Source organism: Pecten maximus, chromosome 8 (assembly GCF_902652985.1).
Source record: "Pecten maximus chromosome 8, xPecMax1.1, whole genome shotgun sequence".
Taxonomy (NCBI): domain Eukaryota; kingdom Metazoa; phylum Mollusca; class Bivalvia; order Pectinida; family Pectinidae; genus Pecten; species Pecten maximus.
Window position 1 is genome coordinate 37,689,379 of NC_047022.1, and position 25,189 is coordinate 37,714,567.

Here is a 25,189-nt window from a genome sequence, read left to right on the forward strand (position 1 = left end):
GTATGTAACTTAATTAGTTTGAACCTATCTATTAAGTAATTCAAATAATAAATCATACAAGTTCAAGTTCTTTATTACCTCGAGTCAAACGACTCATCGTTTTAAAACAGCATATACATACATGTACAAAACATATACAACATGAATACACACTCGGCATTCAATCCTCAGTAGACAACATATCTACATATCATCTCAAGTAATTTCTCTTTTCTTCATTGCTAGATATATATTTCCCTAGGTTTGCTATTTCTCTTTTATTGCCCGTTGTTAGTAGTTGTACTAGCTTAATTACACTCGCATTCCTCGATAATATGGTTTTATAAGAGATGTGCGCAATGGGTCGAAACGTGAGCATTTATTATAATTAATTATAAGAATAAAATGGAATTCGTCTTCTATATCTTCTAGGTCACACAAGATGCATAATCTATTTCTGCGATCAATATTTTGATATCTACATATATGTACCTGTTTCTAAATTAAGTTTATGAGATGACAGTTTAATTATGGTGATCTCCACCAAATACTGATTATCAACGGCTTTCTTTAGATAGCTTTGTAAACAAACATTTCAGAATTTATTTTTTATTGGAAATTTTAAAGTTAACCATATAACATATATATAAACAGGAAAAAGTCTGATCTTATTCAGCTTTTACATCCTTAAGCCTGATACTTATATTACAGCAGCAGTTAAGTTAGTATCTAAATATGGATAACTATATAGTGTACTGTATGGTATATGATTTTCCAGACAGAAATTACATGTAGCCAGGTATTTTTTTTTATAATTCTTTTATTTTTAGAACATTTTCACATATTAAAACAATATACATGGATGACAGAAATAAAAACGAGACAAAGAAAAAAAAAGAAAAAAAACAACAACACATACACACACTCTTACACATACATGTTGTGATGATGATCATCATCATCATATCATCATCATGCATCATATTTCATCATCATGCATCATATACATCATCATCAGCATATGTCATCATCACACATCATCATGCATTGTATACATCGTCATGCATCACACATCATCGTACACATCATCATCATCAACATCAACACGCATCATCATTATAACGCATCACCATATATCATCATCATATATCATCATCATGCATCACCATATATCATCATCATCTTCATCATCTTTATCATCACCATGCAACATATATCATCATCATCATCTACACCATACAACATATATCATCATCATCATCATGCATCATCATTTGCAATATATATCATCATCATGCATCATACATTATCATCATCATACATCATATATCATCATCATGCATCACTATCATCATCATGCATCACTATCATCATCATGCATCACTATCATCATCATGCATCATTATCATCATATATTATCATTATCATCATTATCAAGCAGCATCATCATTATAGTCGAACACACATGTCATCATAATCTTAATCATTATCACGCATCATCATTATCATTGCATGTATATATCATCATCATCATTTATCATCATCATCGCGCATCATTATCATTATATATCAACATCATCATGCATCACTATCATCATCTTCATGCATCATAATCATCATATATCATCATTATAGTCAAACACACACTGTCATCATAATCTTAATCATCATCATGCAATGTCATGCATCATCATCATCACATCATCCTTATCAGTATATATTATCATCATGCATCATATATTATCATCATGCATCATTATCATCATATGCATCATCATCATCCTTCTCATTAACATGCGTCTTCTACTACACATTCACACCCATTCTTGCACACATATAGCAGACTCATTTCACAACAAACACACACACAGATACAAAAACATATCCTCACACACAAGGACAAACACATGAACAAAACAAATTACACATATAATCATTACACATCCTATCAAAGAGAGAGAGAGAGAGAGAGAGAGAGAGAGAGATTGTTGGGATGATACAGGATAAAACTTCTAAGTTAATGTATATGAAAAATATTATATCGGCAGAAACTGTGACAATCATTTCATAATATTACAATAAACACTGATACAAGAAAAACTAGAGATTGGATATTTTTTCCCATTTTTTCCACTCTTTCTCGAATTTTTCCCGTACCCTTTCACCCTGACTGTAGGCAATATATTTTTGCAAGTTATAGTAATCTTTTATAGTGCTGATAAGACTATTGATATTGAGGGACTTGTGGAGGCATCTCATACTGTATATATATTGTTTGATAAGAAGAAGTATTTCGTTGTCAGCTTTGTAGGAAATAGAGTTTGGAGATAACAATCCAAAAATAAAGGATTGTTTATTAAAAGCAAATGGAATGAGTAAAGCATCAAGTAAGATTGTGAAACCAACAAGTAAGGTTTGTACTTCTTGGCATTCCCACAAAGCATGTATTATTGTTTCCGTTTCTGCGTTGCATAAAATACAGCGAGGAGTAATGGCAAGACGCGCCTTGAAAAGGAAAGAGTTTGTTGTTAAAATGTGGTGGTTAATCCTATACTGGATCCATTGTAGTTTGGTATTTTTAGTGACAACGAAAGGAGTTTTGTATATTTGAGCCCAAGTTGCATCATTCAGTTCAAACTCTTTATTCCACTTAACTTTCCCAGTAGGTATAATATTATTTTGTATTAAAATGTTATAGAAATCTCTGGATCCTTTTCTTTTCCTCAAAAATACTTCTATGTTCAAAGGTACCAAAGGATATTGAAGCTTTGATTTAGGAATTTCAACTGAGGATAAAAATTGTTTTACTGCTGATAAGATACTATGGTAATGAAGAAAATTAGTAGTACCCGGGGTAATATTGTATGTCTGAAGAAACTCATGAAAAGTGTAGAAATCCCCCAAACTATGATCTTTTATTAAGTCATTAACTGTAAGAACATTTTTCTCAAAAAGAGATTTAGTAAACACTGACTTCCTTCCAATAGTTATATTCCTGTTAAACCAAATGGGTGATTTCAGAATGGAATCTTCTCTAAAAGTATATTTTTCATTCATAAATATTAGCCTATTCCAAGCTTTAAAAACATCAATCCAGAACTTATTTTTCATTTTTTTCTGACAAATCTGTACATAATCTTCACCACAATTGGCTAGCACATCTATGTTTATAAAGCTTTTAAGAATGACCTGCCATTTGGCTGTGGTCTGATAAAGTCTTCGTATCCAACATAATTTTAAAGAATCTACATATGCTTTCAAATTAATCATTTTCAGGCCACCACTTAAAAAATTTTGAACAACTACTTCTCTTTTGATTTTGTCTGTTTTGCTATTCCACAAAAATTCAAATAGAATGGTGTTGAGTTTCATAAGAAAGGATTCATCTGGATTAGGTAGAGAGATAAATAGATGGTTAAGTTGTGATATCAGAAGTGATTTAATAATGTGTATTCGTCCAATAGGTGTTAAGGATCTCCTTTTCCAAATTTGTAATAAAGTTTTCAATTTTGTCAATTTTTTATCAAAATTCATTTTCGGCATCTCATGCAAATTAACGTGAAACTCAATACCTAAAAGTGTAAATCTCTGTCTACCCCACTGTAAGTTTAGCTCTGGGAGATAAGTGTCCTCAGAAAATTTCTTATTTCCAATCCAAATTACCTGTGTTTTAGAAATATTCATTTTCAAGCCAGACATGCGTGCAAAAGAATTTAATACAGAGATAGATTCTTTAAGTGATTTCTCAGTGCCGTCTAAAGCCAACGAAGAATCGTCGGCATACTGTGAGAGTAGGATGGGACATTTGTCTATTTCAATACCTTTTATGTTCTTGTTATTTCTTAATTTCAGAGCTAAAATTTCAGCACACATGATAAAAATGTACGGTGCGACCGGGTCCCCCTGTCGGCAGCCTCTTTGTACCTCGAAGAAGGATGAAAAATTCCCCCCTTGATTAATTGTTGCACTGACATTAGTGTGAAATACCTTAATCCATTTTATTATACCTGCTCCAAAACCAAAAAAATGAAAAACCTTCTCAACAAAACCCCAAGAAACTGAGTCGAAAGCCTTCTCAAAATCAATCATCAAAAGCATCCCCGAAATATTATTTTCTTCAGAGTATTGCATCAAGTCATACACTAACCTTGTATTTTCTCCAATAAAACGCCCCGCTAAAAACCCTGTTTGATCGTTATCTATAATTTTGTCTAATACAGTTTTAAGTCTACGTGTTATAGTACCAGAAGCTATTTTATATATTACAGTTAGCAAAGTAATTGGTCTCCAATTTTTTATGAAATGTCTTGATTTATCACCCTTAGGTATGCAAGTGATGATCCCACGTCTTTGAGAAATAGAAAGTTCACCGTCTTTGAAACCAGCGTTTATAGATCTGACAATAAAATTACCTAGATATTTCCAAAAGCATTTAAAGAATTCAACTGTGAACCCATCTATACCAGGACTTTTGTTATTTTTCATATTCTTTAGTGTAATCCCTGCTTCCTCTAAAGTTATCAAACCATCTAATTTTTCTGATTCTTGTCTATCAAGTTTGTGTACATCAAAATCATTAAATATTTCAAATAAATCAACATCATCTATATCCCTATCAGAACTGTAAAGATTTGCATAAAAGTTGTAAACCTCATGTAAAATTTCCTCTTGCTTACAAATAAACCTACCATCATCTAATTGTAGTTTTGGTATTATCTTAGACGTGAAGTTTCTGTTTTCTAAATTAAAGAAATAGTTTGTTGGCTTTTCACCTTCCTCAATCCATTTAGCTCTAGATCTTATTAAGCTCCCTTTAATTTTCTGGTGTCTAATCTTTTCTAAATCTTTCTTTTTGGATTCTAGCTGAACTATATTTACATCATCTTGCTTCTCAAGTGTCTGTATATCTTTTTTAAGGTTATCTTCTTTTAAGTTTTTCTGTTTTTTTAAATAGGAAGAGTATGAGATTGTTTTACCCCTTATATGTGCAAGCAAGGTTTCAAGAAAAGAAGGGTCACTACAAGAAAATTGGAGCTCCTTATCAGATATGTTAGATATATCATCAACGTTATATACTGGAAGACAGAAAATTTTCTTATATTCTATTACACATTCTTTGACTAAGTTATGATAATTGACATCCTGTAAGAGACTATTATTAAATTTCCAAAAACCTCTCCCTGCTTTAAATTCTGTAAGTTTTATAGTTATTGAAGGAAATGAATGGTCTGACCTATAACCAGGTTCAATGTTTGATTTTGCAATACTAGAAAGAAAACTTTCAGAAATGAGAAAGAAATCAAGACGTGCCTGTTTTAGCGGATTACTTTTTCTCCAAGTGTATCTTTTTAAATTTTCATGATGTTCCCTAAAAATATCAATAAGTGTAAAGTTTTCCATAATTTCTAACACTTTCCCTCTGGCCTTAGGATTATTAACATGCCTATAGCTATTGTCATAATCTATTTCAGGGTCAATAACTAAATTAAAGTCGCCACAAATAATTACAAACTTATTACCAAAATCCTCGACAATTTCAGAAACAGTATTGTAAAATTCTGGATTGTCTTCATTAGGACCATACAAGTTAATGAGAGTGATTTTATGAGTATCTATTTGAATTTCAATGGCTAAAAAATTACCGCCGGGCTTTCCATCCTTCCTCTCTCTAAGTACCTTAAATTCAAAATTGTTCCTAAATAGAATTGCTACACCTCTGGAATTGGATCTGAATGAATTGAAATAACATTGAAAGCCCCACTCATTTCTGATAACATTCTCATTTTCTTCAGTAAAATGTGTATCTTGTAAACATATAATATTAGTTTTCAATTCCCTGAAATATGAAAAAAGGTCTCTACGTTTAGATATATCCCCTAAACCACGACAGTTTGCCGATATAACTGAGATGCCGTTATCTACGTCAGAACCTTAGCATAACTGATCCAAATGTAAACATACAGGTACCATCCCAAGGAGATAAAGAAAAGGCAAAGAGAATAGATAGATAAAAAGAAGAAAATAACGTTAAAAGACATAAATAAGGTCAAAATGCTAAAGAACACTGTTAACCGATAATGTAGCCAGGTATGTCTAATTTAATTATTAACTAGTGGGCCACCTGAAGAAAATTACTTTTATATGTATGAACTGCTTTGATCAGTTTGGTAAATCAGTTATATTAGCCATTAATATATAATAATAATAAAGGGTAATTTCATAATTTAACTCTGTCACTGGAGTGGAAAACTGTCAATTGAAGGTTTTATCCCCGATAAAGGCTCACATCTCACTTTCTTGTAATTTAGAATGTGTACATATTTCATATTCAAATAATAAACATTACAAACACTCCAACCTAGAGTTACATTACATTAATATGTGAACAAAGCAGTTTTGTCAATTTTCAACTGTACCCAAATCACACGCGTTTGAAATTCTAACAATAATTGTTTATCATATAGGAATAAAATAAGGGTATGCCGCTAGCAATACTCTCTCTTCCTTCAAAGAGTAGTTAAACACGTTCGCCGGCCTCCATAATTCACAACAACTATGCATCCTCTAAATCTTTTAAATTGTACATGTTGACTTTTTTATACACAAGAACTCCCCCCCCCCCCCCCCCCCCAAAAAAAAGTGTTAAGCCTTTTCTGCACATGCGCCCAGAAGGGATGTTACACAGTCAGTTTTCTAAGAGTCTATTCCCTAAACTGAAGTAGAAGAAGTGTGCCCCAATCACATAATAAACGCCTAACGGGGTTGGCACCGGGGTACCCTAAATTACGACGAGAGGATTTTGTTGCTGTCTTTTGGCCAAGTTAAGATTGACGTGTGTTTAAAATGGAGGACGGACGTTTGTTTTATCATCGTCAATTATTAGTGGGCTTGATGTCCACTATTACGGCCTTTCAACAGTCTTTATAATTACCTTGTTTACCTTTCAGCCTTTTCCCGCGAAATTACCATGCTGTCGGATGTTTTGTATGGTATTGTAAATTAAAAACAGGATGCCATTCCGTATTTTTTAAGGATTTAAATTATTAATACAACAAGAGTATCTTACTAAATCCATTGGAGTATTATCCGCGTATCAACATAAATGAAAAAATAAAATCAGTTAAAACAAAAAATGAAAGACATTTGACGTATTTTTTTATGATGGAAAGATTTTACGGATATGATCCGACTTGATTTTTATTTTATTCTAACCGGAAGTTGCATGCAATATTAACAACATGGAGATCTGTGGATGTAAAGGAATACGTACATGTGTTATTTGTGAAGGAAAGGGAAAGCTGCCAGTAGGATCCGGACAGAAGGTTAAGAAATAATCATAATTGATAATTTTCCTACCTACTGAACTATCTACAGTTATCAAATTTGAGTGTAGATTGTTGTGTACCTCACCGTAGTACCTGGCTCTAGCTGTCTAGGTCTAGATATTACCACAGACAACCTGTCACAGGCGTCCGGCGGTCTGCATCTTTTAAGTATTTTGATAAAATCAGCGAGAAATACCTATTTTGACGAATGTCATTATCCACATATTAGATTGGACTCGCCCAGTTGGCCGTGTATCATTTTGGGACGAATCGCTATATATTATAGAAACAACTCAACTTTAATATCAGTAAACCATGTATTAGTACTTTAACAGGAGAGGAGAAAATGTTGTGGTCAGACCGGGGTTCGAACCCGGGACCTCCGAACACTAGCCGGATGCTCTACCAATTGAGCTACCTGGTCACCGATTATTGACCCAGTCCAGTCCCGCTACACACCCCCTCCTTTTTTCCAAGTCTTCGCCCTCGAAGCACACGAAACCCTTATACCACCACTGTGGGTATTTTAGTTGGGCGCCAATTTTGTAACAGGAGAGGAGAAAATGTAGCGGCCAGACCGGGGTTGGAACCCGGGACCTCCGAACACTAGCCGGATGCTCTAGATCTACCAATTGAGCTACCTGGTCACCGATTATCGACCCAGTCCAGTCCCGCTACAGTACAATGTGATCAGCAAGGGGCAATGGGATAAGACATGAGCTTTAATGAAACAGAATGTCAAAGACACATCCACTCATCACAATGATCAAGCTGCCTAAACAAAGGCGGACAATTTACCAAGAAAGCTCTTTAGATGACTTAACGTACCAATATTATGCACATTACAGCTTGTCATCACACAATTACACATGTTACAAAACCATTACCTTAAAGAATACAAGAAACCTCGACAACATTGATTGATATTGTAACAAGACATTTCAATCCACACACGCGCTAACAATGAAACAGGTACCAGAACCGATTGTCCAGGTACCGGTGTGACGGCTAAATATAGATCACCCCACCTAGAGCGCGGCACACACATGTACATGACACTAAATAAAGCCACTCAATATCTCGTTCACTCAAAGTAAAATGTATCTATACAGACATACACATGCTAATAATTACATGTACATGTAATACAAACATAACTAAAAGTGAACTATGTGACACTATGTATTATTTCCGGCTGATTTTATCAATATAAGACTAGAAAAATCCCTGTGTTTCAATATGCTTTCACTACATTTTTCTCTATAGTTTTTGGGTGGCAGATATTGCCTGATAACCTGAATCTGATAGCTGACTTCAGGAAATCCAATAACATTAACAGTTGACTTCCTTTAGATTTCTGTTTATGTTTGAATATTGAACATTAGAAACGCAAATCAAATACAAAGATAACATTTTATATATGTGTGTGTGTAAATAAACAATAATTAAAGTTTATACAGATGCTATTTATTTTATCATAAGGAGAATATGTTAAACCCCATGGCAGTCAGTTTAGAATGTTGTTTAATATTTGTAGGATGTATGTACTTACTATTGTGAATACTGTGGAAAGGCATGGCCAGGCAACAGATCACCATGGAAACACCATCCTGATCATCATGGCAACCCCATAGATTTCCCTGGAATTAAAATCATCCAGAATTTTGTCTCGGAAGAAGAGGAAAGAAACATATGCAAGGATATATACAGTGTACCTTTTGCCGTGTCGCAGTCAGGGAGAAGGAAACAGGTTTGTATGACTTTTAAAGAAAAGGTGTTTGCATTGCAAGTTGCTATATTTAAAATCACTTGGAGACTATAAGGATTCCAAACAAGGACAAACTTAACACTTCTTTGACTCTTTTTAAAAGTCACCTATGATATAGTACAGAACTGTGTAATAAAAATTCAAATAAGACCATCAGTTTTTTGTCTGGGAGGAAAATCATTTGCCCTCTGAACAACATATGCTGGCACTACTACATTACTACTTGGTAGCATTGATACTGAATTATTAAAGTCACTTATCATTTTTAACTCTTAATCAATGAAAACTAGTAAAATTATGTCGGCAAATACTAATAGTCTTTTAAAGAGGCTTACCCGCAGACGGACCGGTAAACGGCACATCTCCGATCACTAAATAAACTTCAGTACACGTTTCTATGTGACAAAATTAGAGGCTTTCCGACTTTATTTCTTGAAAACAATAACAGAATATGTATTTAAAAGACGTTTTAAAACTCAACCTGAGAGGGAAATGTATGGAATATTACGGCGAATCTTCTTTGTAAATCGCCGCTGCCTATGAAGTTATTACTGTGTGGCACTGTGCACGTGCTTGTTTCTTTGATGTGTCAATCAAATTAGACTCCACTTTATAGCGGGGACTTATTGCGGGTTGCGATTAAATAAATAATATTAAAAATGAGGTTTTAATATCACTTTTCAGCGTTTTATAAGAAACAAACACGTGCACAGTGCCACACAGTGATAACTTCAAAGGCAGCGGCGATTTACAAAGAAGATTTGCCGTTATATTCAATATATTTTCCTCTCAGGTTGAGTTTTAAAACGTCTTTTAAATACATATTCTGTAATTGTTTTCAAGAAATAAAGTCAGAAAGCCTCTAATTTTGTCACATAGAAACGTGTACTGAAGTTTATTTAGTGATCGGAGATGTGCCGTTTACCGGTCAGTCTGCGGGTAAGCCTCTTTAAATATTTCTCTATGTATTTTTAATAAAATGTATAAACAGATCATATTTTTGTTTTCTTTTGTTTAGGATTATGGTCCAAAAGTAAATTTCAAGAAGAAGAAGTTAAAATGTGATGTTTTTACTGGACTACCAAACTTCAGTGAACCTCTCTACCGTCGGATGAAAGAGGTGACCCAACTAGCAGATTTTACACCTGTAGAACTTTGCAACCTAGAGTACTCCCCCCTTAGAGGCTCTGCCATTGATCCACACTTTGATGATTTCTGGTTGTGGGGTGAGAGACTAGTGACCTTGAATTTGTTGTCGGACACTTATCTATACTTTGTTAAGGATGATGAGGATGTAGAGGTCAAAGTTCCACTCTATCAGAGGTCATTGATTGTGGTATATGGACCAGCGAGAAACATCTGGAAGCATGGCATTCACAGGGAGGATATCACTGCTGATCGAATCGCAATTACACTAAGAGAGTTGTCTGACGAGTTTCAAACAGATGATACATTAATAGATATAGGTAAAAAACTTGAAGATATAGCATTGACTTTTCAAGGACAAATAGTTGGTTCACACATTGACCAATGATATGTATAAAGGATATGAGAACTGCTTTCTGAATAAATTATTGGAACTACCTTTGCTAGTTTTTCTTACATATTGCTTTATGTACCGACATTGAAAATGCACCAATCAAAATTTAATCAGGGTTTTAAAATCTGTGTCGGTTTTAAATCCTCTCTATGTTTTGTTTATGAATAAAAAACTTTATCATGTTAATCAAGTTAAACTAAACTTCATAATCCCCTATGAGTTTATCTTCATTTACTTTCCATCCAACCTGCTCAGCTATGTCAACAATTCACAATTAAAGTATGTAATAAACATTTAAAAACAGAGAGTGAACCAGCCTTGAGTCCAATGATTTACAGCCTCTGATGATAAACAAAGAAGTATGGGTTTTTGTATCAAATGCCAAGAAGTTTCATTGCCGATTCATGGTGGCTTTTCACATTTAACACATCTTTAGTTTTGACAACAAGCTCACTTTGACTCTGTAAATTGTAGATGATGTTGTGATTTTACCCAATAACCTTTCTTTGCCTTTGTGACAGCAACCAGTGCCTCTGATTGACTTCAGGCTTCTGATACATGGCTTTGATTGCCAGGCCGCAATTCTTCAAAACAAACCAGTTTGTGTATGTGTGAATGACATATTTTCCATGGCTCATTTACATATAGAGAGTGTAGCACCGGATAAGAGATTCCCTGTAATCAGTGGGTAGTTTACTCAGTTTTAATTGCAATTATGAAAACCTATGGTATTGATTCTCACATGATATCATCTTTAGGGTATATATTCTCTCATTTAACAGACATTGATTATATAATTATAATTTTGTCATGATATATATATGTTACAAGAACATAGAGAAGCTTTAAACTCTGCTTGTGAAACTTTGTGAAATGAAAAAAAATGGATGGACATATATCAACCAAATCAGCATCTCAATGCAATAAATCAAGTGATATTTACACAAGAGTAGTGTACCATTGTAATACATAGTAACAACAGTACAGTACCATTATAATATATAGTAACACATTAGTACAGTACCATTGTAATATATAGTAACAACAGTACTGTATTATTGTAATATATAGTAACAACAGTAAAGTACTATTGTAATATATAGTAACACAACAGTACTGTACTATTGTAATATATAGTAAGACATTAGTACAGTACCATTGTAATATATAGTAACAACAGTCCAGTATTATTGTAATATATAGTAACAACAGTAAAGTACTATTTTAATATATAGTAACAACAGTACAGTACCATTGTAATATATAGTAAGACATTAGTACAGTACCATTGTAATATATAGTTACACAACTGTACAGTATTATTGTAATATATAGTAACAACAGTAAAGTACTATTTTAATATATAGTAACAACAGTACAGTACCATTGTAATACATAGTAACAACAGTACTGTACCATTGTAATATATAGTAACAACAGTACAGTACTATTGTAATATATAGTAACAACAGTACAGTACCATTGTAATATATAGTAACAACAGTACAGTACCATTGTAATATATAGTAACAACAGTACAGTACCATTGTAATATATAGTAACAACAGTACAGTACCACGGTAATATATAGTGACAACAGTACAGTACTATTGTAATATATAGTAACAACAGTACAGTACCATTGTAATATATAGTAACAACAGTACAGTACCATTGTAATATATAGTAACAACAGTACAGTATCATTGTAATATATAGTAACACAACAGTACAATACTATTGTAATATATAGTAACAACAGTACAGTACTATTGTAATATATAGTAACACAACAGTACTGTACTATTGTAATATATAGTAACAACAGTACAGTACTATTGTAATATATAGTAACACAACAGTACAGTACTATTGTAATATATAGTAACACAACAGTACAATACTATTGTAATATATAGTAACACAGTACAATACTATTGTAATATATAGTAACAACAGTACTGTACTATTGTAATATATAGTAACACAACAGTACTGTACTATTGTAATATATAGTAACACAACAGTACTATACAATTGTATACAGTTATTGTATGGGTGTGAGGGAAATAACACTTTTATTGTTCCCCATCATCACAACTAGATATCAAGCTTTGTTTGTCCACCCTACCTTTGTTATCACTAGTGTTATATAACTAGATATCAAGCTTTGTTTGTCCGCCCTACCTTTGTTATCACTAGTGTTATATAACTAACTAGATATCAAGCTTTGTTTGTCCGTCCTACCTTTGTTATCTCTAGTGTTATATAACTAGATATCAAGCTTTGTTTGTCTGTCCTACCTTTCTTATCACTAGTGTTATATAACTAGATATCAAGCTTTGTTTGTCCGTCCTACCTTTGTTATCATTAGTGTTATATAACTAGATATCAAGCTTTGTTTGTCGGCCCTACCTTTGTTATCACTAGTGTTATATAACTAGATATCAAGCTTTGTTTGTCCGCCCTACCTTTGTTATCACTAGTGTTATATAACTAGATATCAAGCTTTGTTTGTCCGCCCTACCTTTGTTATCATTAGTGTTATATAACTAGATATCAAGCTTTGTTTGTCCGCCCTACCTTTGTTATCACTAGTGTTATATAACTAGATATCAAGCTTTGTTTGTCCCTCCTACCTTTGTAATCACTAGTGTTATATAACTAGATATCAAGCTTTGTTTGTCCGTCCTACCTTTGTTATAACTAGTGTTATATAACTAGATATCAGGCTTTGTTTGTCCATTGTACCTTTGTTATCATTAGTGTTATATAACTAGATATCAAGCTTTGTTTGTCCCTCCTACCTTTGTAATCACTAGTGTTATATAACTAGATATCAAGCTTTGTTTGTCCGTCCTACCTTTGTTATCACTAGTGTTATATAACTAGATATCAAGCTTTGTTTGTCGGCCCTACCTTTGTTATCACTAGTGTTATATAACTAGATATCAAGCTTTGTTTGTCGGCCCTACCTTTGTTATCACTAGTGTTATATAGCTAGATATCAAGCCTTGTTTGTCCACCCTAGCTTTGTTATCACTAGTGTTATATAACTAGATATCAAGCTTTGTTTGTCCGCCCTACCTTTGTTATCATTAGTGTTATATAACTAGATATCAAGCTTTGTTTGTCCGTCCTACCTTTGTTATCACTAGTGTTATATAACTAGATATCAAGCTTTGTTTGTCGGCCCTACCTTTGTTATCACTAGTGTTATATAACTAGATATCAAGCTTTGTTTGTCGGCCCTACCTTTGTTATCACTAGTGTTATATAACTAGATATCAAGCTTTGTTTGTCGGCCCTACCTTTGTTATCACTAGTGTTATATAGCTAGATATCAAGCCTTGTTTGTCCACCCTACCTTTGTTATCACTAGTGTTATATAACTAGATATCAAGCTTTGTTTGTCCGCCCTACCTTTGTTATCATTAGTGTTATATAACTAGATATCAAGCTTTGTTTGTCCGCCCTACCTTTGTTATCACTAGTGTTATATAACTAGATATCAAGCTTTGTTTGTCCGCCCTACCTTTGTTATCACTAGTGTTATATAACTAGATATCAAGCTTTGTCCGCCCTACCTTTGTTATCACTAGTGTTATATAACTAGATATTAAGATTTGTTTGCTGGCCCTACCATTGTGATCACTAGTGTTATATAACTAGATATCAAGCTTTGTTTGTCCGCCCTCCCTTTGTTATCATTAGTGTTATATAACTAGATATCAAGCTTTGTTCGTCCCTACTACCTTTGTTATCACTAGTGTTATATAACTAGATATCAAGCTTTGTTTGTCCATCCTACCTTTGTTATCACTAGTGTTATATAACTAGATATCAAGCTTTGTTTGTCCATCCTACCTTTGTTATCACTAGTGTTATATAACTAGATATCAAGCTTTGTTTGTCGGCCCTACCTTTGTTATCACTAGTGTTATATAACTAGATATCAAGCTTTGTTTGTCCACCCTACCTTTGTTATCACTAGTGTTATATAACTAGATATCAAGCTTTGTTTGTCCGCCCTACCTTTGTTATCACTAGTGTTATATAACTAGATATCAAGCTTTGTTTGTCCGCCCTACCTTTGTTATCACTAGTGTTATATAACTAGATATCAAGCTTTGTTTGTCGGCCCTACCTTTGTTATCACTAGTGTTATATAACTAGATATCAAGCCTTGTTTGTCCACCCTACCTTTGTTATCACTAGTGTTATATAACTAGATATCAAGCTTTGTTTGTCCGCCCTACCTTTGTTATCATTAGTGTTATATAACTAGATATCAAGCTTTGTTTGTCGGCCCTACCTTTGTTATCACTAGTGTTATATAACTAGATATCAAGCTTTGTTTGTCCGCCCTACCTTTGTTATCACTAGTGTTATATAACTAGATATCAAGCTTTGTCCGCCCTACCTTTGTTATCACTAGTGTTATATAACTAGATATCAAGCTTTGTTTGTCCCTTCTACCTTTGTTATCACTAGTGTTATATAACTAGATATCAAGCTTTGTTTGTCCGCCCTACCTTTGTTATCACTAGTGTTATATAACTAGATATCAAGCTTTGTTGTCCATCCTACCTTTGTTATCACTAGTGTTATATAACTAGATATCAAGCTTTGTTTGTCCATCCTACCTTTGTTATCACTAGTGTTATATAACTAGATATCAAGCTTTGTTTGTCCTCCCTACCTTTGTTATCACTAGTGTTATATAACTAGATATCAAGCTTTGTTTGTCCGCCCTACCTTTGTTATCACTAGTGTTATATAACTAGATATCAAGCTTTGTTTGTCCACCCTACCTTTGTTATCACTAGTGTTATATAACTAGATATCAAGCTTTGTTTGTCCGGCCCTACCTTTGTTATCACTAGTGTTATATAACTAGATATCAAGCTTTGTTTGTCGGCCCTACCTTTGTTATCACTAGTGTTATATAACTAGATATCAAGCTTTGTTTGTCGGCCCTACCTTTGTTATCACTAGTGTTATATAACTAGATATCAAGCTTTGTTTGTCCATCCTACCTTTGTTATCACTAGTGTTATATAACTAGATATCAAGCTTTGTTTGTCGGCCCTACCTTTGTTATCACTAGTGTTATATAACTAGATATCAAGCTTTGTTTGTCGGCCCTACCTTTGTTATCACTAGTGTTATATAACTAGATATCAAGCTTTGTTTGTCCGCCCTACCTTTGTTATCACTAGTGTTATATAACTAGATATCAAGCTTTGTTTGTCCGCCCTACCTTTGTTATCACTAGTGTTATATAACTAGATATCAAGCTTTGTTTGTCCGCCCTACCTTTGTTATCACTAGTGTTATATAACTAGATATCAAGCTTTGTTTGTCCGCCCTACCTTTGTTATCACTAGTGTTATATAACTAGATATCAAGCTTTGTTTGTCCGCCCTACCTTTGTTATCACTTGTGGTATATAACTAGATATCAAGCTTTGTCCACCCTACCTTTGTTATCCCTAACTAAACTTTTCGTTACGCTGGGTTCCGATGAAATGTGCTACATAAATAAACGATATGATTGAAACAGATGCCGCCATGAACGACGTTATAGAATAAGCAGCATTCCATGATGTCTTTGGGGTCGTTTGAATTACGACAAAGGAGAGACTCATGAATTCATTGTTGTCGCCTCGTTGTCGATATATAGTCGCTATAAAAATAAACATTGTAATCCGGGCTATTTTAGTATTTTCCTGGTCAAGCTGGACACTAGACTGTCAAATAAATTCAGATAGGGTAGGAATGGACAGCTGCAGGCCAAAATCATTAATGTGTGAAATCTGTTAGTTTTCCGTATTGTATTCCATGAATGGCTACATTTAACGGGACAGCCTACACAAGTTCACGACGGGATACCTACGTCACACTGATGGACAGTCGTCACAAGTTCACGACGGGGTACCTACGTCACACTGGTGGACATCCGTCACAAGTTCACGATGGGAAACCTACGTTGCACTGATAACAGGAACAGGACCACATTTAACGAGAAAGCCGTCACAGATTCATAATGTTGTATATACGTCACACTGATTGACAGTCTTCACAAGTTCACGACGAGATACCTACGTCACATTGATGGACTGCCGTCACAAGTTCACGACGAGATACCTACGTCACATTGATAGACTGCGTCACAAGTTCACGGTGAAGAACCCACGTCACCCTGATTGACAGCCGTCACACGTTCACGGTGATGGACAGCCGCCACAAGTTTACGATGGGAAACCTACATAACACTGATGGACAGTCGTCACAAGTTCATGGTGGGAAACCTACATCACATTGATGGACAGTCGTCACAAGTTCACAATGAAGAACCCATGTCACCCTGATGGACAGTCGTCACAAGTTGACGGTGACAATCCCCGTCACACTGATGGACTGCCGTCACAAGTTCACGGTGAGAAACCTACGTCACATTAATGGACAGTCGTCACAAGTTCACGGTAGGAAACCTACATCACATTAATGGACAGTCGTTACAAGTTCACGGTGGGAAACTTACGTCACACTGATGGACAGCCGTCACAAGTTCACGATGATAAACCAACGTCACATTAATGGACAGTCGTCACAAGTTCACGGTAGGAAACCTACGTCATATTGATGGACAGCCGTCACAAGTTCACGATGGGAAACCTACGTCACATTAATGGACATCCGTCACAAGTTCACGGTAGGAAACCTACGTCACATTAATGGACATCCGTCACAAGTTCACGATGGGAAACCTACGTCACACTGATAACAGGACCACAATTAACGAGAAAGCCGTCACAGATTCACAAAGGTGTATATACGTCACATTGATTGACAGCCGTCACAAGTTCACGACGGGAAACCTACGTCACACTGATGGACATCTGTCACAAGTTCATGGTGGGAAACCTACGTCACATTGACCGCAGCCGTCTCAAGTTCACGGCGGGAAACCTACGTCACATTGATGGACTGCCGTCACAACATACGGAAATTGTCAGTTGTGTGACGTAGGTTCCCCGCCCTGACATTAATGGCTAAAAATGTCTTATTCTAATATTCTTATATATCATACCAATGAGATAACGTCAGTACATATTCTAATGAGTTGATGTCAAATTTTCACCATGGAATGATAAGTGTCACATCTAGACTGGCAAACATCGCATCCTAATGTCGCTATCAGGTTATATCTATATATAGTGCCGTGTGTCTAAGCACGGATTAACCGATTCAATCCATCCGTTGTCAGGGTAACGAATTAAAAGGTACAGGTACAAAAACAACCGATATTGATTCTAAGTGACGAGAAAAGATTGTCTGTCATACATATGTAGATACTGTATATACAGATACGAGTACGCCCGTCCACTCACTCACTTGCGAGCTGGAATAATTCACAAAATATGAAATACTTGGCCAGACGATGTTGTCAATCGTTGTAATATATCCCCAAAGCTCTATAAATATAAGATATAGTTTCATTGCGTCCAGGTCACGTGTCTGGTCAATTTCACTGATAGTCGCCGCTCTGTCTGTCCATGCGTCCGAGATGCTTGCTATAATTTCACCTTGTTGAAGGTAGAGCGATGGAATTCCATGGACACAAACCAGGATGGCAGGGTTGTGTATCGCGAGCCATTGTCGGGTCTTTTAAACTACCTTAGCCAAAGGTTTCATTGAAGTCAAACTTCATTCTTAACGTTTGACTCGCTGAAGATAGAAAATTACGTGTACAGGGACGTTACATTTACAGGGACGCTACGTTTACAGGGACGTTACATTTACAGGGACGTTACGTTTACAGGGACGTTACGTTTACAGGGACGCTACATTTACAGAGACGTTACGTTTACAGGGACGTTACGTTTAAAGGGACGTTACGTTTACAGGAACGTTACGTTTACATGGACGCTACGTTTACAGGGACGTTACGTTTACAGGGACGCTACGTTTACAGGGACGTTACGTTCACAGGGACGCTACGTTTACAGGGACGTTACATTTACAGGGACGTTACGTTTACAGGGACGTTACGTTTACAGGGACGCTACATTTACAGAGACGTTACGTTTACAGGGACGTTACGTTTAAAGGGACGTTACGTTTACAGGAACGTTACGTTTACATGGACGCTACGTTTACAGGGACGTTACGTTTACAGGGACGCTACGTTTACAGGGACGTTACGTTCACAGGGACGCTACGTTTACAGGGACGTTACGTTTACAGGGACGCTACGTTTACAGGGACGTTACATTTACAGGAACGTTACGTTTACAGAGACGTTACGTTTACAGGGACGTTACGTTTACAGGGACGCTACGTTTACAGGGACGCTACGTTTACAGGGACGTTACGTTTACAGGGACGCTACGTTTACAGGGACGCTACGTTTACAGGGACGCTACGTTTATAGGGACGTTACATTTAAAGGGACGTTACGTTTACAGGGACGCTACGTTTACAGGGACGTTACGTTTACAGGGACGCTACGTTTACAAGGACGTTACATTTACAGGAACGTTACGTTTACAGAGACGTTACGTTTACAGGGACGTTACGTTTACAGGGACGCTACGTTTACAGGGACGCTACGTTTACAGGGACGTTACGTTTACAGGGACGCTACGTTTACAGGGACGCTACGTTTATAGGGACGTTACATTTAAAGGGACGTTACGTTTACAGGGACGCTACGTTTACAGGGACGCTACGTTTACAGGGACGTTACGTTTACAGAGACGTTACGTTTACAGGGACGTTACGTTTACAGGAACGTTACGTTTACAGGAACGTTACGTTTACAGGGACGCTACGTTTACAGGGACGTTACGTTTACAGGGACGCTACGTTTACAGGGACGCTACGTTTACAGGAACGTTAGTTGAGTGTCGTGTAAAGTGATAACGACTGTTAAACATTCATATTTCCCGGTCTGTAACTCCTTATTGAAGAAAGATGAATGGATTTGATAAGCCCATACCGACCACTGAACACAATGATTAATTAACAATTAATTTCCGTTTGAAAACATTTACCATGGACCCCAGTACAATAACTGGTATATATTTATCCCAGTGATGTGATTACTTACATAGCTCTCCATACCCCTATACAAGGTGTGGTCTGTCAGTAATCACTGAAAGGCTGTTAGAGTAGAAGTGAATACTGACCCCGTTAAAGTAAAAATAAAAGGACGTCCCCATTCAGTCTACATCCATCCATCAAGTTGACCATCGGTCAGTCTACAACAATCAATCAAGTGGATCACCAGTCAGTCTACAACTATCCATCAAGTGGATCACCAGTCAGTCTACAACCATCAATCAAGTAGATCACCGGTCAGTCTACAACCATCCATCAAGTGGATCACCGGTCAGTCTACAACCATCCATCAAGTGGATCACCGGTCAGTCTACAACCATCAATCAAGTGGATCACCGGTCAGTCTACAACCATCCACCAGTCGGATCACCGGTCAGTCTACAACCATCCACCAGTCGGATCACCGGTCAGTCTACATCCATCCATCAAGTGGATCACCGGTCAGTCTACATCCATCCACCAGTCGGATCACCGGTCAGTCTACATCCATCCACCAGTCGGATCACCAGCCAGTCTACAACCATCCATCAAGTGGATCACCAGTCAGTCTACAACCAGTGGATCACCGGTCAGTCTACATCCATCAATCAAGTGGATCACCGGTCAGTCTACAACCATCCATCAAGTGGATCACCGGTCAGTCTACATCCATCAAGTGGATCACCGGTCAGTCTACAACCATCAATCAAGTGGATAACCGGTCAGTCTACAACCATCCATCAAGTGGATCACCGGTCAGTCTACAACCATCAATCAAGTGGATCACCGGTCAGTCTACAACCATCCACCAGTCGGATCACCGGTCAGTCTACAACCATCCACCAGTCGGATCACCGGTCAGTCTACATCCATACATCAAGTGGATCACCGGTCAGTCTACATCCATCCACCAGTCGGATCACCGGTCAGTCTACAACCATCCACCAGTCGAATCACCGGTCAGTCTACAACCATCAATCAAGTGGATCACCGGTCAGTCTACAACCATCCATCAAGTGGATCACCGGTCAGTCTACAACCATCCATCAAGTGGATCACCGGTCAGTCTACAACCATCAATCAAGTGGATCACCGATCAGTCTACAACCATCAAGTGAATCACCGGTCAGTCTACATCCATCAAGTGGATCACCGGTCAGTCTACAACCATCAAGTGGATCACCGGTCAGTCTACAACCATCAAGTGGATCACCGGTCAGTCTACATCCATCAAGTGGATCACCAGTCAGTCTACAACCATCCACCAGTCGGATCACCGGTCAGTCTACAACCATCAATCAAGTGGATTCACCGGTCAGTCTACATCCATCAATCAAGTGGATCACCAGTCAGTCTACAACCATCCATCAAGTGGATCACCGGTCAGTCTACAACAATCAATCAAGTGGATCAAGTGGATCACCAGTCAGTCTACAACCATCAAGTGGATCACCAGTCAGTCTACAACCATCAAGTGGATCATCGGTCAGTCTACAACCATCAATCAAGTGGATCACCAGTCAGTCTACATCCATCCACCAGTCGGATCACCGGTCAGTCTACAACCATCCACCAGTCGGATCACCGGTCAGTCTACAACCATCAATCAAGTGGATCACCGGTCAGTCTACAACCATCCACCAGTCGGATCACCGGTCAGTCTACAACCATTCCACCAGTCGGATCACCGGTCAGTCTACAACAATCCACCAGTCGGATCACCAGTCAGTCTACAACAATCAATCAAGTGGATCACCGGTCAGTCTACAACCATCAATCAAGTGGATCACCGGTCAGTCTACAACCATCCACCAGTCGGATCACCGGTCAGTCTACATCCATCAATCAAGTGGATCACCGGTCAGTCTACAACCATCAATCAAGTGGATTACCGGTCAGTCTACATCCATCAATCAGTCGGATCACCGGTCAGTCTACAACCATCCACCAGTCGGATCACCGGTCAGTCTACATCCATCAATCAAGTGGATCACCGGTCAGTCTACAACCATCAATCAAGTGGATTACCGGTCAGTCTACATCCATCAATCAGTCGGATCACCGGTCAGTCTACAACCATCAAGCAGTCGGATCACCGGTCAGTCTACAACCATCAGGTGGATCACCGGTCAGTTTACAACAATCAATCAAGTGGATCACCGGTCAGTTTACAACAATCAATCAAGTGGATCACCGGTCAGTCTACAACCATCCACCAGTCGGATCACCGGTCAGTCTACAACCATCCACCAGTCGGATCACCAGTCAGTCTACAACCATCCATCAAGTGGATCACCGGTCAGTCTACAACCATCAAGTGGATCACCGGTCAGTCTACAACCATCCACCAGTCGGATCACCGGTCAGTCTACAACCATCCACCAGTCGGATCACCGGTCAGTCTACAACCATCCACCAGTCGGATCACCAGTCAGTCTACAACCATCCACCAGTCGGATCACCGGTCAGTCTACAACCATCCATCAAGTGGATCACCAGTCAGTCTACAACCATTTTTCCGGACCACACTTGAAGATAGGCTGAATGTGGTTCGTTGTCGACCATTTTTTGGACCACGCCCGAAGGACACGCCTGAAGGACCACGCCTGAAGGTAGACTATGGTTTTGCGTTGTGTATTATTTTCTTGACAATGCCTGGGGCTAGGCTGTACCATTTTCCGGACCACATGAAATGGTCTGTACCATTTTCTGGACCACGCCTGAAGATGTTGTGTACCAGCTTTGGGTCATATGTAAATTCGACAGACTCTTGTCTCTTGGTGTGATTTTAATCTATTTGTTATTTTGTGAACATTTTCCTGTGATGTCATGTAGGATATGACGATGTATAACCAGTGTTTCACCTTACTTTGGAAATATGTCGCAGTTGCGTATATTGGGGCTTCACACAGGGACTTGGTACTGATTTCAAACCAACGAATCTTATAAATATGCATGTACATATATATCATATATTAACCATGGGTTGTAAAATCGTGTCAAGTCCCTGTGGGGTCTATAGCGTATTTTTTTGGTACCTGGCCAATTTTAAGTGTGTTAGTTATTCCCTTTGTCGTACTTATTAGATATATGATCTAGTTCAGGCGATCACAGGTATACGTAACGTAATAAATAGTTTGCAAAGCGAAATCAATAATATGCCTATGACCCTTAATAAAACTTAATGTTGTACCACGGTCAACGTTCTGTGTCTCTGTGACCAAACCGCCAGTGCCAGAAGTCGAAATCACACAATTGGGCAGGATAGATCTGGTCGATGTTATGGTGGTTGATATGTGCTATTTCGTTATTTCGTTATTTCGTTACGCTAAATACCGTATTTTCGCAGCGACCGATCCACAAGGACTTGGCACAAATTTCGAACCCGCGGTCCATATATATTTATTATTTATGAACCATGGGTTTGGAAATCGTGCCGAGTCCCCATGGACCGAACGGAATACCAAAAATACCTTAGCGAAATAACGAAAACGTAAAGTAGCAATTTGTGACTGATCGGCCCGCTTATCATCGTTAGACATCCCGCGACCCACAAGGGATTCAGAACAAAGGTAATAATATCGTAATATTGCCCCGTGGGGTGACAGAACCAAGATTATTAAGGATTTACTGGAAGAAATATCGGATTGGTAAATAGCGACTTATTTCGTTTTGTCGCTGCTTAGAGACCCCGATAAGCGAGACAAATAGCGACAATTATTATGCCGTAAAAGAGGGACAGGCTACATATCATCCACCATACAGTACAAAGACTTAAAATAATGACAAGAGGACAATTTCTTTAATATTAAAATACAAAATATAAGTGCAAAATTGTTAAAAGGACAATAAGTTATTTATTTCCACTCACCGTTAGATGTAGTGGCAGAAGTAATAGTGGAAGCGCCCCCTGTTGTTTTACATATCCATCAAGGAGGCGATTACTGTACACCTAACGACGTAACATTAACTTGCATAGAGTGTGAAATAACTAGTTTGGCTAGGAGTAAAATGTAAAAGTAAACCACTTCAACATTGTGAGTATTGTGCTGGACACATGCCAATAAGATATATATTTTAATGTATTTTAAATAAAATGGACGCAAAAATTGTTTGCCAAAAAGATTTTGAAAACGTTGATAAAAATGTACACTACTCTAATATAAGTCCAAGATGGTATCTACTAAAAATCTAGCTAAAACATTTAAAAATGTTCTAAAACAGTTTCTAGTATAATAAAATTCATCTTCAGTTATAAAAAAAATGAACATTTGCCCGTTGGCTTTCGTGTGATAAAATCAAAAGGCACCGTAATACCGAATCAAACGTCTGGCTGATTTTGATTCTCGACACATGATATTGTTCTTTAATTGTACGAAAGTTAACATCCTCACAATTGCACAGTCGGGACACCTCGGGTATTCACCTGGCAGAAAAACCCCGGGGTGATTTCCTTGAAAATGGTTCAAAAAATGTTGCCGGAGTTAACTCCCTTTAGTGATATTTTCCTCCGTTAAGGTGACGTTAGCACAGCCAGAAACATATCATTATGAACTCCTAATAGATCTACGAGAAAAAAACATCTGTACAAACCCATTCTCATGTGCTATGTGTACACAAACAACATACAGATCTAATAAAATCTAGTATCCTCAATTACCAAATATCAGATTGTCTTTGAAGATATTTAGTTATTAATTTTACTAATTACCTTGTATGTGTAATGATAATGTGGAGATATCCTTCTAGTCAGCCATACTGTTCAGGCTTTTAAATGATATTCCAAACTATGTTTCTCTTGTTTGCTATCCTCAGCTGTGCAACTAACGGGGTCATGTATCGTTTTACACGTGAAGGCACGCAAAATGCGATATCCTTCCGTCCATGGCTAGTACTTAGACGTTTTGGCGAGGACAAATTCGGGACGCTCAATTTTTCCTCATGGATGTTGTTATTTTCAGTGTACGTATTATACAGGAGCGATAGACAGAAATTAATCCTTCACGTTATAAACGATACTGGCCCCTGTGTCACCATTCTCTATATGCATGTGCATGAAAAGGGCAAGTCCCTATGCCATTATACTATACACAGGGACGTGACAACCAATTACTATATACTAAGAAAGACCCATTCTGATAAGCAAGAATAACAAGCTTTTGGGTGTTAGATAAGGTTACCAAATAATGAAATCATTCCAATGACATTTTAATGAATCTACGACTAAATATTTGTAAACACATATTATAGCCGATTATCAGGGCCCTGTGCACCTGCACACACTACAACATAACTTACGGTAGACGCTCACTGGAATCTGCTCTGGGTTGGTACAGCTGTACTTGTACATGTTAAATAGGAATAAACTGATCTATATATAAACATAGAGATGCCTATAAAACTAGACACCAACAATAATCGCACACAGTACAGCTAGTATCACTCCAAATTATAATTCCCCACGAGTAAT

The 25,189-nt window shown here is 37.1% G+C and overlaps 1 protein-coding gene across 1 annotated transcript; it reads left to right on the forward strand.

Moving 5' to 3' along the window:
* Window positions 1–7,182: 7,182 nt before the first annotated feature.
* LOC117333419 (alpha-ketoglutarate-dependent dioxygenase alkB homolog 4-like) lies at window positions 7,183–10,657 on the forward strand. Its single transcript, XM_033892707.1, has 3 exons — window positions 7,183–7,301; window positions 8,842–9,054; window positions 10,091–10,657. The coding sequence occupies exons 1-3, from the start codon at window positions 7,218–7,220 to the stop codon at window positions 10,604–10,606; spliced, it is 813 nt and encodes a 270-aa protein (XP_033748598.1). The 5' UTR covers window positions 7,183–7,217; the 3' UTR covers window positions 10,607–10,657.
* Window positions 10,658–25,189: the final 14,532 nt, after the last annotated feature.